A 13,653-nucleotide genomic window follows, 5' to 3' on the forward strand; every position below is an offset into this window, starting at 1 on the left:
ACTTGACACTTACTAGCTGTGTGACCCTGGGCAAGTCACTTAACCCTCATTGCCCCGCGCAAAAAAAAAAAAAAAAAAAAAATGGTAGCTAACCCATATTGAGTAACCTTAACTCCAGTTGTACCCTACACTGCTACCTCTGCGGGTTATATAGCCTGGACCAAAGAAAGTTTCTAGCGTGAGGCCAGCACTAACTGGCAAAGAGGAAAACTAATTCAATCCAACTCTACAAAGAACAGGATACTAAAGACAGTAAGCATATAACATAAAAGCTACAGTGGATATAGAAAAGGTTTTCTCCATTCCCTCTTGTTAGCCAGAGGCCTCTGGCATCACCTTACACAGAGCCTGGGTCTAACCTGTGCAGTGTACAGAGAGTGAATGCTTTAATTAAAAAAAAAAAATCTAGAAACCTATAGACTTCACGGTTAGAGATGAAAGGCTGCAGAAATGTTTATTGAATACAGTGCCAGGTTTATAAATAAATTTATTTACAATATTTCCATAAGTTGGTCCCCCATCAAAGAGGTGGTTAAACCTCCACACATTTTGATCTGTTACAGAAACTTTCAATTACATCTTTGCCAAAAAGTCATCATGAAGGGCAACTTTGGTAACAAAAGAACTACCATGAGCTTTGCTACAGAAGTGTTTAATGGATATAATATTGAATTTGGGGAGGGGAAAACACCACTCCACACAGTTCACTACCTTCCACTGCAGAGATACATTTGGGAGAGAGCATGTACTCTCCTAAAAGTCAATTTCAAGGGGTTAAAATCGCTAGCTGAAGGGATGGATTAAGACAGATTAGTAGAACCTAGCTGTCAAAGGATGAGCAAGCAGTTTGGGAGTTGCACAGTAAAGTCAAATTTTTAAAATAATAATTGAGTAAAGGAAGAACAGGCTTGACCAGATTTACATTCTTTGATTAGGAATAAATTCCCAGTATGTTGAGGGGAGCATTTGCTACTGCTTTGACACAAAATACATCAGCTCTAGGCCTACTAGACAGCCATTACAATGTTGTTACAAATACAATCAAACATGCATTTTATAAAGAGAATATAAAAATATGTACAGTAGCTAATTTTCAATCTTTTAGGTTGCTGAAAGACACCAATTAGAGTGTGTGCAAAAATGTATTTGTCAAAAAAATCAGAAAAATCCTTCCTTGGCAATAGTGCATCAAAAACCCATCTGAAATATCAAGATATGTTTGCCTCTCTCTCAACACCTACCCCCAACAGATGGAGAACAAAACCATGAGAAAGTGTTTGCCAAGTACTGAGCAGTTTTATGGCATATCCTAGGCTAAAGCAGAATGCCAGTTAGACTAGTGACTTTATAGATATATATGCATATATTTATAAAGCTGGAAGGGTTAGGGGAAAGAGTAGTTGGAAAGTGTTAACAAGTCCAAGAGCAACATCACTAGCTTACAACTCTCACTCAAAAACATTCACCATATCCAGTTTCTGTTTACACTAAACACTTGATTCTGACTTAAAAAAAAAAATTGGGGTTCCTTTGTCTCTATCCAAACACCAGGAGGGGGAAAGGCTTATGTTTGCCTACTTCTCACCAGCTTTTTTCTTCACTTCTGCACATTTTATTGTTGGTAGACATTCTTAGGGGAAGGTGCCTGGGTTCAGAATAGGATGCTAGCTTCTCAAAAGGACCCAAAAGCTAAGAATCAAGTTTCCTGGATACTCAGTTCAGATGGTTCATTAATGCGTGAATCAAAAAGCCCCTTTAGCATTAGGAAAGGGGCTAGGTGGAGAAAGCTGAGTTGGAAAGGCTTGTGATTTGGGTTTTTTTGAAGTCACTTCTCTTAAAACAGCAAGTAGTCATCGACTGAGGCATTTTAAAATAATCTTGTAATAGATTTAAAACCAGAGACTAGGCCAAAAACCAGGCTATTCCATGCCTACCTCTTCCCCCATACATACACACACACACAGAAAAAACAATCATAGACTATCAAGTTATTAAAATTCCTAGCTAGAGCCATTTCAGTAGCAATTCCAGTGTAGGGAAATTTCCAGCACTAGAAGGGGATCTGATGTAAGCCATTGTTTACAATCACCTGCCCAAATAATGGATTTTTCTCCATATGTTATGGAAAAATAAGCAGTGATATCTAATGTTCATGGGTTCAGTAACAGGAAAAACTGAAACTTAAAAAGTCTCTCAAAGCCTCAGGTTGGTCACTAACTTTCAAACACACACACACACACACACACACACACACACACACACACACACACAAATAGCAAAAACAAAGAACTGATCTGAGTTATGCCACACCTCACTGCTCCTAACCATCATCTGACAGAAACATAAGCAAAAGCTGCAAAATGCTTCAGGGATCAGCCCCTTCATACATTAGTTAGCTGCAAAGTAGCAGACTCATTCTCAGATTTCCCCAGCAGTATCCCACTATGCCCCAGACAAATAAACTCAATAAACACACACGAACTCAAAACCTACAAACTTATTAATTGGATAGAACTAATTTAACCACAGAGAAAAATCCATCCTCCTACAGTGTGGCCCATTTAATGCAATGTGGATTTAAAGTGACTTTTTTTTTTTAGTTATGAGCTGATGCCATCACAAAGGTTGGTGTCAGCACTTTCTAATAGTTTTGGTTACAGGGTTTATAATTAGACACAAAATTCACTCCAGGCTGGAGTTCTACTTACAAGCTGCGAACTAGCATACACAGAGAGTTCTATTTGGAAATAAAGTAGAAAGGCAGAACAAGTTGGGGAAGGGAGAATTGGGAGAGAGGGGAAAAAGAGAAGAAACCCAAACATGATGCTATGTGAATAGCATGTATAAATGAGTTGTGAGTTGCATGATGAAAGGTAGTCTTTTAGGCATGAAGAGATTTGATTTAGAAAAGTGGCCTACTGCTTCTATCACACACAGCAAGGATTGGGTTACATTACCATACTAAATCGTGAATCGTCTTTCCCATAGATGGTATCAGTAAGTTACATAAAGCAGGTTATCAGCAGCATGTTTTAAAGGAATCCCTGCCTAACTACTATTAGCAGTAAAAAGGCCAACTAGACTTACATTTTAATTGTAGGAAAAAAAAAAGCCGATCAGTATGTTTGTCTCTAGTAAATATTTTAGGATTCAGAGATTACTTTTTACTACTGGGAGGGTGGAGGAGGAAAAACCCAGAGGTACAGGTATTTGAATATGTACTGGTTTGCCAGCACAAAACTTCCCCTCCTTCTCCGATATCCCCAACCCTCGGCTGCCCTGTCCCCATTTAAATTTCAGCTTTACAAAGCATTTAAACACCACTTTAAGTTAATGGTCTTTTATTGGAAAAAAAAAAAAGACTAGCATTTACAACTTGGAATGGACATAAATTGTAATATCTTGAACAGCAATGTTGATAGTTGTGCTGAAGTCCACAGCCTACTCTGCCGGCTCCAAGTCATGGTACAGAAGGTTTTTAAAAAGAGAGAGTCCAAAGATGCTCCCTTGGTGAAGGTTTCTTTTCAAAAATTTTGTGTGAACGGTAACAGCCTGACATCCGTTTCACTATAGTGCAATGCAGACAATGCTAAACCAATAGAAACACAGACATGCCATCCAGAGTTTGAGATCATCATTAAGGTTTGGAGCACACTTAAATACAGAAGAACCACCATTAGCGCTACATCTTGAAATTCTGCATCCTTCAACCATTTTGCTGCATACCATCCTGAGGTAAACCAATTTTACTTTATTGTATTTACTTTTTTTTTAAGTAAACCAGCTATGACAATTTATACTAACAAATTGAACTAGATAACCCCACATGGGTACATTTTTTAATTTTGTTTTTTTTGTTTTTCTTTTTTTTTTTAATACAAATGTCTGACTGTGCTCAATTGTCAAGCTGCATGCATGAAAAACTGGCCAGCCCAAACAGTGTAATAATCATTAGCAAATGGAACTTTAAGGAGTCCACTAAGTGCTTCCTTATCATTTAAGGTAGTAGTACAAGTACTTATATTGTAAAACTGATGTGTAACTTGATCTTTTGGGGACAGGACCACCAACCAATACATGCAGATTTTTTTTTTGTGGACAGAAGGTACTTTTGACATTCAGTTTTGCTATACAGAAACAGAATGAATAAATGAACTTTTTTTTTTTTTGCAAGAGGTAAGTAAAAGATTCAATTTGATTCATCTAGAGGGGGGAAAAAAGGTGAGAGGAGGTCTTCATTTTGCAGTCATCATCTGTACGAATTCTGAAAAGACAAATAACCACAGCTTTTGGTTATCTTCAAAACAACTTTAACTTAGTAAAACATCCCAATTTTACTTTGCATAAAAGAAAACCCAATATCTAAGAAGTCAAGTACCTCGTCCATTTTGCTAAACAAACAAAAAAAGTCTAGCAGTGGGCATTTTACCTTCATAGTTGACTTGTCCATCTCCATCAATGTCTGCTTCTCTGATCATTTCATCTACTTCTTCATCTGTTAGTTTTTCTCCTAAGTTTGTCATTACATGACGTAGTTCTGCTGCACTGATGTAACCATTGCCATCCTGTGAACAATCAATAATTATGCAGTTCTTTAGTAAGGTTAAGTCCTTCACGCAACTGTTCTACATGCAATCTGTGCTCACATTAATAATTCTCCATTTTCTAGGTCTACACCCTGCACCTGGGTCAGCTGTAGCAAAGATGTTCTAACTCGTTAAAACCAATAAAAAGCTCAAGACCAGTTTAAAAGTCCCATCTTTGTAACCATGAGATATTCCTACCCCAACACAAATATAAACATTATTCCATCAAGAGGGGATACTGGAAGGACCATTTGAAAAGCTTAGTTAATGGGGATAAATGTCTATCATAGCTTAGAGATGATTTAATAATCTTCTGATAACCTTGTTTAAAGCTGCTATGTGGATTCAGAAATACCTTGTCAAAGACTCGGAATGCCTCACGGATTTCTTCTTCACTGTCTGTATCTTTCATTTTTCTAGCCATCATGGTCAAAAATTCAGGAAAGTCAATAGTGCCATTACCTCAAATGAAAAACAAAAGCATAAAAAGAAAGCAGGTTATTCAATCTTGATTAAAACTTGTTTGGGTTTTTTGGTATGAGATACTCAGTAATACCATTTCATGACCAGTAGATACTTTTAAGCATTTGCTAGCTGGCAGACCACTTAATTTTAGGACAGCACCTTTTAATACAAAGCAATCCATAGATTAAGTACAAAACTGACTCCAAAATTCCACTGCATCGCTCATGCAACAAAACAAGAAAGAACAAATGAACAGGAGAAATCATAATATCATATGAGCTGAGTCTTCATGTTCCCTAGAGCCTGGCTCCTGAGCTCATTTCCCACAGGGAACAGATGTTTCTCCTTCCATGTTTGCATCCACTCAACTCAGTAGGAATTTATAGAGACCTAAGTGATGCTGCTGATAAGCGAAGGCTCACAGACTAGAATGGACCTCATAAACAGGCATTTTGATACCATCTCCTTCACCAAAATGATTAACGTGAGCTGCATTAAATTTGGAAGAAAAGGACGAGGACTGAGATAAGTAATTTGGTTCTTTCCTCCATGGCCCATATAGTCTTTTTACGTTCCTCTACTGCTTCCCACCCTCCTTTATAAACAACATTAAGGTCATGATAATGGAATCATGGACTTAGAGCTGGAAGGAGCTTTATAATACAGAATAATGATAGCTAGCATTTAATATGGTGCTTGAAAAACACTATATATGTATTATCTCATTTGATCCTTATAACAACCCTGGCATATAGGTGCTATTATTATCCTCATTTTACAAATGAGGAAACTGATTCTAGAAGAGGTTAAGTGTCTGAAGCAAGAGCTGAATGCACATCTTACTGATTCCCATGATGCCCAGACCCACACTTTATCCACTTACTCTACCTAGCTGACTTTGGAGGGCTTCTAGACCAACCCCCCATTTTATAACAGGAAACTAAGGTCTAGAGTGGTTGACTTGCCTAAGGTCACACAGGTAGTTGGGGAGCAGACCTAGATTCAAACCCAAGCAGTCTGACTTCTGGTCTAGGATGCTTTCCATGTACCCCATTGCCAATCAATAGACATCATATTACCCTTTTTTCTTACTATCTTTCATTCTGAAGATGTTTGGGAATTTCACATATCTTAGACCATGATTTAAGACAACCTATTTTCCTATCAAAAGAATCTTTACTGCCATGACCATCTTTCAGTTTTATTGTTAATACTTCAACTAGGAAAAAAGTGATTTTTATTCCAAATGATAAGCTATTAATGTTAAGTGAAAGGAGTAAAATCACAAAAAACTAATAGTATCATATTGTCAGCATTTCTAGGTATCCTTTCTGATAAAGTTACAACTAGGATACACTATAACTCTATGAATTTGGGGGGTTCAAAGGACAAAATTCCCAATGTTATTTCCTATGTGTGATATTTTAAAAACCAACCACAAAAAATAAGATATTTATTAAAATATTTTGGAGTGGCCAAATCTCACAGCTAATGCCCTTAAAATTCTTGATTATGCATAATCACTCCTCATCACATCAGCTGCAATTACTGCAGCCTGTATCTTGAGGATACAATTTTTGTCACCTCAAAAAATGAGCTTCCTAGTTTTGTTTTTTTAAATAGTTTGGGGGTGGGAAGTAGAGATTCACCTAATTAGTCTAGTTACCTAAGCATCTCAGTAGTTAACTAATACAATTTAAAGCTATTTATTAGGTTTATTTTCCAAAATAATTGGAACAGAAGCCAGAGTTATAGCTAGACAGAATACTAGATTAGTAATGAGATAAACTGAGGATTAGACCTAGCTCAGACACTTACTTTCCATGAACCTTAGAGAAATAATTTCATGTCTCTGAGTCTTCAGTTATTCTGTTAAGCACAGTACCACCTTCCCCCAGACAGTTATACTGCTATGAGTAGCAAATGATAATGTACACAAAGAACACAACAGAAAACAAAGTACTAGACAAATGTAAGGTATATTAAGAGCCCTCCCCCAATAACTGAACCATTTTAAACAGACACCCCCTCAAATATCACCTGTTTAACACTGCAAATAGAGTTCCTGTTAATTTATCCAAGCAACAAATTTTAAAATATAATCCAATTAAGTCACTCTGAAAAAAACTTAGGTTAACAAGGCTGCTAGCCTTGGATTACTGTTGACTTCTGCCACTAACCTCCTCAACTCATTTCTTCTCTTATAAGCAGCTTTCCATGATTTGACTCTCCTTGTCCTGCCCCACCCCCATTTCACACTGTTACTTGACATCTCAGTGTTTACTTAATTTATACCATAGCTAAGGTCAATAATGATATATGACCCAATAAAAGGAGAGCTTAAGGGGACAAATCAAAATTCTATTCCACTATACCTAAACAATAAGCTCTTTTAAATGCAGAAACTATTTCTACTTCTTTTTTATTCCCCTAAGGAACTAGGAACAATGTTCTGCATGTGAAAGGCTCTCAAATGTTGACCAATAAAATGTTTTATGATATGAAAATTTTTAGTAGGAAAGTCATACAATTAAAAAAAAAACCATGCAGATCCAGGAACTATGAGAATTCAAGCTAGGTAACAAGAAGAATAGAACTTTCAGATATATAAGCAATACTGATAATAAATAAACACAATTTTGGTTCTAACTTGTGTTTTCACCTGTGTAGGGAACTTCCAGTATGCAAAGTACCTCTATGTCTACAGACTGACAACTCAATCATTTACCTGGGGCCACTGAGTGGTTAAGGGACTTGCCCAGGGCAGCATAGTAGGTAGTGTAAGAGACAGGACTTTAATCCAGATTTTCTACACTCCAAGTCTAGCCCTCTAGCCACTCACTACTCCTTGAAAGCTGTTTCACTAGGTAAGGACTAAAGAGAACTACATTGGATTTTAATTTCTTGGTGCAGATTCCATATGATCACCCCCATGAAAGGTGACGAAGACATAAGCCCTTTTTGTGTCATTACTCACGGGCCTGAAAGACAGACTTACAACATGTTCTAACTAGAGAAAGTTACACAACACTGGAGCCCTTACCATCAGCATCCACTTCATTGATCATATCCTGTAATTCTGCTTCTGTTGGATTTTGACCCAATGACCTCATGACGGTTCCAAGTTCTTTTGTCGTAATGGTGCCATCTCCATCTTTGTCAAATAGGGAGAAGGCTTCCTTGAATTCTGAAAACAAAAGCCACCACAAACACCTCAGTCTATGGATCATAATCGGGAACATTCAAGTGTCTGATGCTTACCTAACCAGGACTTTCCAGAGTAGAAAAAAATATCTTCATTAAAATACTTCAATAATTTTTTTTTATCATACTATCTTCTCATAGCAGCTCAAAATGCATATGTATCTGTTTGTGGCAATATTTCCTCTCTAGTAACAGACTTGAGAGTTATGATATAGATATACAGATGTCTACATATATATATACACACACATACATATTTTAGTTTGTTGTTTAATAGTTATTTCTAGATATGTTCACAAACATAACAGAACTAGATGATCTCTCTCAAATCCCTAATTATAAAGTCTGATTAAGAAAAAAAACAAAATTCAACAACCTTTCATTATTATGATTTCTAGGATATGATTTCTATGAGTAAATAGGGAATTAGTCACATAGGTCTACAAAAATAATTTTAGAAACATTTAGAAACGAGACTACCTTAAATAAGTACTCTAAGATCCGTTTAACAAAATATAACTGAAGTAAAAAACCAAACCAATTTTTTTACCAATGACACCAGAGACTGCTTCCTAGCTTTATTTCTCAATAATTATAGCTCTAGAGAGATCAAACCTGTTCATTTCCATTTAGGTTATTTTATGAGAGAGATAGCAAAGACTTTTCAAATTACTAAAAACTGACAAATTAAGAACTGAGAAAGCTCAACTAAAACTTCAAAGACAGGCAATGACAGTATGTACACTTGCCATTTTAAACCCTTTCAAGGGGAACAGATTAGTCCCTCCTTACTTGATTCATTAGTTAATAAACCAAAGGATGAACCAAAAGGAGCAAATGCAAGAACTAGTCAGTTTGGCTTGGTGAAGAAGGAAATTCAAAGTTAAAGGGCATCCAACAATCTTCATACATTTATTTTCCTTTCACTAGTAGGCATTTATTATTTGTTACATTTGATGTTATTCCTTCTTTTATCATGGATTCTCCCCTCGCCCCCAAGACTGGTAGTGCCTTTCCATTCAATAATCACTACTAGCACAGGTCTACCAGGTACTTCCCATCATCATCAACACTCACCAGCAATCTGCTCCTCAGTCAGCTGATCAGCCTATATGAAGAAAAGAATAATGTTAAAATCCAATGCAGCAAAAGTTTGGAATCAAGTGATGGGCTTTCCAGTTCTATTAAATGTACTGAAAGCTCCTAAATTAAATCTTGTTTTGCAATTAGCACAATGCCTAGCACATAGGCTCTTAAATGTTTACTGATTGATTTTTCTTCCCTGCATGGCCTGTGATGCCCCCCCCACCCCCAAAACCAACAAAAAACTGTTAAAATGAAAGAGAATCTTTTGCAAAATCCTAAAATCAGCTACCAGACCAGAAACCCAAGCAACGGGGAAAACACTGTATCCATTTTTAAAATACATTGCTGCAAGAAAGTGACAACTGCTATTTGGTTAAAGTTCTTTATGAATTGGTGGCTTATCTTATAATGCTATGAGAACTTTAAATAACCAGAAGAGGTCAGTGCTTGACTTGATATATTATATGAAAACTGGCACCTCTGGTGGTAGAATGCTTTTCAGCATTAAGTTAAAAGGTATCCACAGAGAACTGAGACAAAAGAGCGCCATCTACCGAATCACTGATACAGCTTCCTGCAGTAACCACTTTTTTCTCATCCAAGAAGTGACCCAGCCCAACTCTTTGCAGGCTCCAGAGCTAACAGGATCATATCCAGGTCTATGCTTTTATAGTACCTTGAGTATTGCTGCTGGCACTCTAAATACAGGTTATGTAATTATACTGTATTGGATATAAAAGCATGTTAATCCATTTATAGGAGATGCATTTAAATGGGGAAAAAAACCAAATGTATACCAATGATTTTGTCCTCCACCCTCAAAGCTTCCTTTTAATGTAATAAATGCTTTCTGGTTATTTTAATTGGGAAGTTATTTGCTAAAAGCCTACCACTTTATAATGCTCCCAGACAAATTACCATGTGACTCAGTGACAAAGAGAATGTGTTTTTAACTTAGTTGCTATAGAATACAGAAACATTAAGGTTATAGAAACCTACACAATAATTATTCATCTGCCTTTCTCTGTAGGGAAAAAAATTATTCTTTACTGTATAACATGCACTTCACCCATTTTAAGGGTATCAAAGATTCTCTCATAATAAGAACCACATCTGTCAATGCCAAGAAATAGAATTTTCCCTTGCACTGTTTGGGCTATGGAACCTTGAACAGTAAAGCAAATAGAATTAGAGAGCAAGGTTTATTCTGATGTATTTTGCTTTTAATTAAGGAAACCTTGGGGACATACTTGCAAAATAATTCCTAATAGCTTTTTCCTTGATAAGTCATGCATGAAGGAAACATTTCTCTCTCAGGGCCTTTCACAATAGTAATCACATTTGAACCTAAGTTTTCTGATTAGTAAACAACTTGGAAGTGTACACTCTTTCAACCCCAGTAGCAATCAATTGGCTTTCTTCGATCAAGTGAAGTAGTCATGATTTATATAACGCTACCAGAACAACAGAAAAGGCCACACCTTATCCTCAGCCAGGAAGAAATGAACAACCAGCTCCACTTCACCAAAAAAAATTAAATTAAATTAAAAAATAACATATTGGAACTATTGAAGAGTACATGGCCATTATAAAGCATCCAGCAGTTTTCTTTCCCTAAGCAACTGCCTCCTGACACCACCCTATTGCCCTGACTACCAGGGCAAAGGTAGTAACACTGGAGCAATAACCCCACCCAACCAAGCCATAAAAATCCTGTCCCAGTGATGTCAGTTATCCCCAGAGGAGGGGGGTGGTGATGGAGGAAGGGGGTTGTGGAAAACACACACCCAGCACGGCCCATAATCACATTTGGCAATCTACAGACCGGCAGGAACTGCAAAGAGAGAGCGGAAACTATGGAGGGCATCTCCCCCCACAGACCGGGAAGTAACATAGTGCAGGGTAAGGAAATGCAGTTGAAAAGGAGCGCAACCATGACCAAGTGAAGGGATGACTGCATATTAGGAAAAGTTGAGATCGGGAGAAATTGTGGGAGACTTGGAAGATTCCAGAAATAGACAGAAAGCTAAAAAGTGCTTTGCCACTCGGGTTATAGCAACAGGGACTTAGGAGCTTCCCCTTTCCAACCACCGCAGTCACTGTGCTCACCATTGTCCAATAACCCCCACTCCTCTTTTCTTCCTCCACCTCCCACCCCCTTCTGGTCTCACAAGCCGGCGAACCGGCGGCTGCCTCCTCCAATACCCTCCATCCCACTCCGCAGCCGCCTCCTCCCAAAGCAGAAACTTTGCAGTCTCTAATGGAAACGAAGCTGCTCGCCAGCTCCCCTCAACCTCCTCCCCCCGCCCCCCCCCCGCCTTCCCCGCCCCAATTAGCGCGCAAGCGAGAACGCTTCTCTAGGGAAGGAGGAGACCTCATGATGTAACGAAGCCCACAAATGGTTTTACAGCTGCGTTTTTGGGGTAGGAGGAAAGGGACACATTGCAATAACTGCAGAGCCCCCACCCCCCTAGGCGCAGTGCAGCTCAGCAGCTTCCGTCCTATCCAAGTCTCCTACATCGCCACCCCCAATTCCTTGCTTTCCTGCCCCCACTCCACCCTTCCCAGTCTCCTAACTTCCCTCCCCCCAACTCGCGTCCAGCGCGCACAAGAATGGTAGAGAAGTGGGCGCCTCTGGTCCAATCTCAGAGGGGTGCACTAGGTGGCAATCGGGGAGCAACTAGCAGTGAACATGGATTGCGTCTCAGTCACGGTGGCGACAGCCCCGGAGGCACAAAAACCCCAAAGCCCGAGGTCCGGCCCAGGCGTTATGCGCCAAAGGCTCATTCATTCTCTGTGGTCGGCCTGGGGAGAAGAACGCGTACATCATTTCGAACATCAAACCTCGCTGCCGTTTCCCCAAAGCTAAGCTGCAACCCTACCCAACGCCCCCCCACCCCAACACGCAGACACACAAGGCAATCATATCCCCCTCCCCCAGTTGCAGCCCTCCGACAGCCTCCCCCGAGGTGAGAGGCGCGCTGCAGGCAAGACACTGCAGGCAGCTGAGGGAAGCGTGCGTTGGTTGTTGTGAAGGGCTAGGCGGAGAGGGAGGAAGGGAGAGAAGAGGGGGTGGCTGGGCTACAAGAGAGCGCAGATGCTGCAGCAGGTCCAGCGCCCATGCAGCTCCACAGCCCACGGCGAAGTTCAGCAGAGGGGGGAAGGGGGAGGGAATTAAAAATGAGAAACTCCATTGCAAAGGAAACACACACACACAAAGCAATTCCAAAAGGCATTTCTCTTATTCGCACCTCGTTGCGAGAGCCAGAGAAAAAAATTAAAAAGCAAACCCTTCCCCCTCCAAAAAGTAAAAAACCAACCACAAAAAATGGGAAATAAACCAAGTACTTAGAAAAAGGGGGATAATAAGCGCAAGCAGCTGCTACGACAGCAGGAGCCACCCCTACCTACCATTGTGCGCGAGAGGGGAGAGAGGAAGGAAGGAGCGAATGAGGTTGCTGATGCCGCTTCGGTGGGGAGTCTGCTGCACTAGTGCTGTAACCACTGTTCCTGCTGCAGCTCCGGCCTCCGAGGTTGCTAACAAGGTTGTTGTGGCTGCTCCTGCTACCGCCGCTGCTGCTCCTGCTACCGCTGCTGCTGCTGCTGCTGCTGCTACTACAACCGCCACCGCCGCCCGAGTAACGGAGCCGCCTCCCGCAAACGACTTCCCACTGCAAGCTCTGGAGGTGTGATACTGCGCCTCAACGCTCTCTATATATAATGCGATGTATCCCTCCGCCAGAGCCTGGGGATCGCAGGCAGCGAGAGAGAGGGAGAGTGGCTGCGGCGCGGTGCGTAGCCTCGCCCCTAATACGTTCCCCCTACCCGCCCCCCTCCCTTTCCTTCTCCACCCTCCTGAGGCCCGGCCCTCCTCCTCCTCCCCCTCCCCCTCCTCCCCCTCCTCCTCCTTCTCCTCCTCCTCTTCCCTCTCCTCCTCCTCCTCCCCCTCCTCCTCCTCCTCCCCTGCTCTGTCAAGTCGGTTGGGCAGCAAGAGGTAGGGGAAAGCGAGGCATTCCCTTCCTTGTATCCACAGGCTAAAGTAGAAGGGACCGCACCTTGGCATGAAGTGCAGCAGAGAGCTCTAGAATTTGGGTGGGAATAAAGCAGGGAATGATAGGAACGATCGGTTTGCAGAACGTCTGTCAGTGAGGTTTGGGTGACATAGGTGCCCTGCGATAGCCAGAAAAGGTAAACTCTCCGCACTCTCACCCTGAGATCTCCCTGCGGCAATACTTTGCCTCCTGACTGGGAAAGATGCCCTTACTGCAGGGGTCTCAGAGTCTAGGAGTCTTAACTTTGCTTTCATTGACAT

General features: G+C 40.5%; 1 protein-coding gene across 1 annotated transcript; it reads right to left on the reverse strand.

Moving 5' to 3' along the window:
* Positions 1-428: 428 nt before the first annotated feature.
* On the reverse strand, positions 429-13,140 carry CALM1 (calmodulin 1). Its single transcript, XM_043985785.1, has 6 exons — positions 12,753-13,140; positions 9,333-9,363; positions 8,095-8,238; positions 4,942-5,048; positions 4,430-4,565; positions 429-4,264 (listed from the first exon to the last, which is right to left on the reverse strand). The coding sequence occupies exons 1-6, from the start codon at positions 12,753-12,755 to the stop codon at positions 4,236-4,238; spliced, it is 450 nt and encodes a 149-aa protein (XP_043841720.1). The 5' UTR covers positions 12,756-13,140; the 3' UTR covers positions 429-4,235.
* Between the last annotated feature and the right edge of the window lie 513 nt (positions 13,141-13,653).

Source organism: Dromiciops gliroides, chromosome 2 (genome assembly GCF_019393635.1).
Source record: "Dromiciops gliroides isolate mDroGli1 chromosome 2, mDroGli1.pri, whole genome shotgun sequence".
NCBI classification, from domain to species: domain Eukaryota; kingdom Metazoa; phylum Chordata; class Mammalia; order Microbiotheria; family Microbiotheriidae; genus Dromiciops; species Dromiciops gliroides.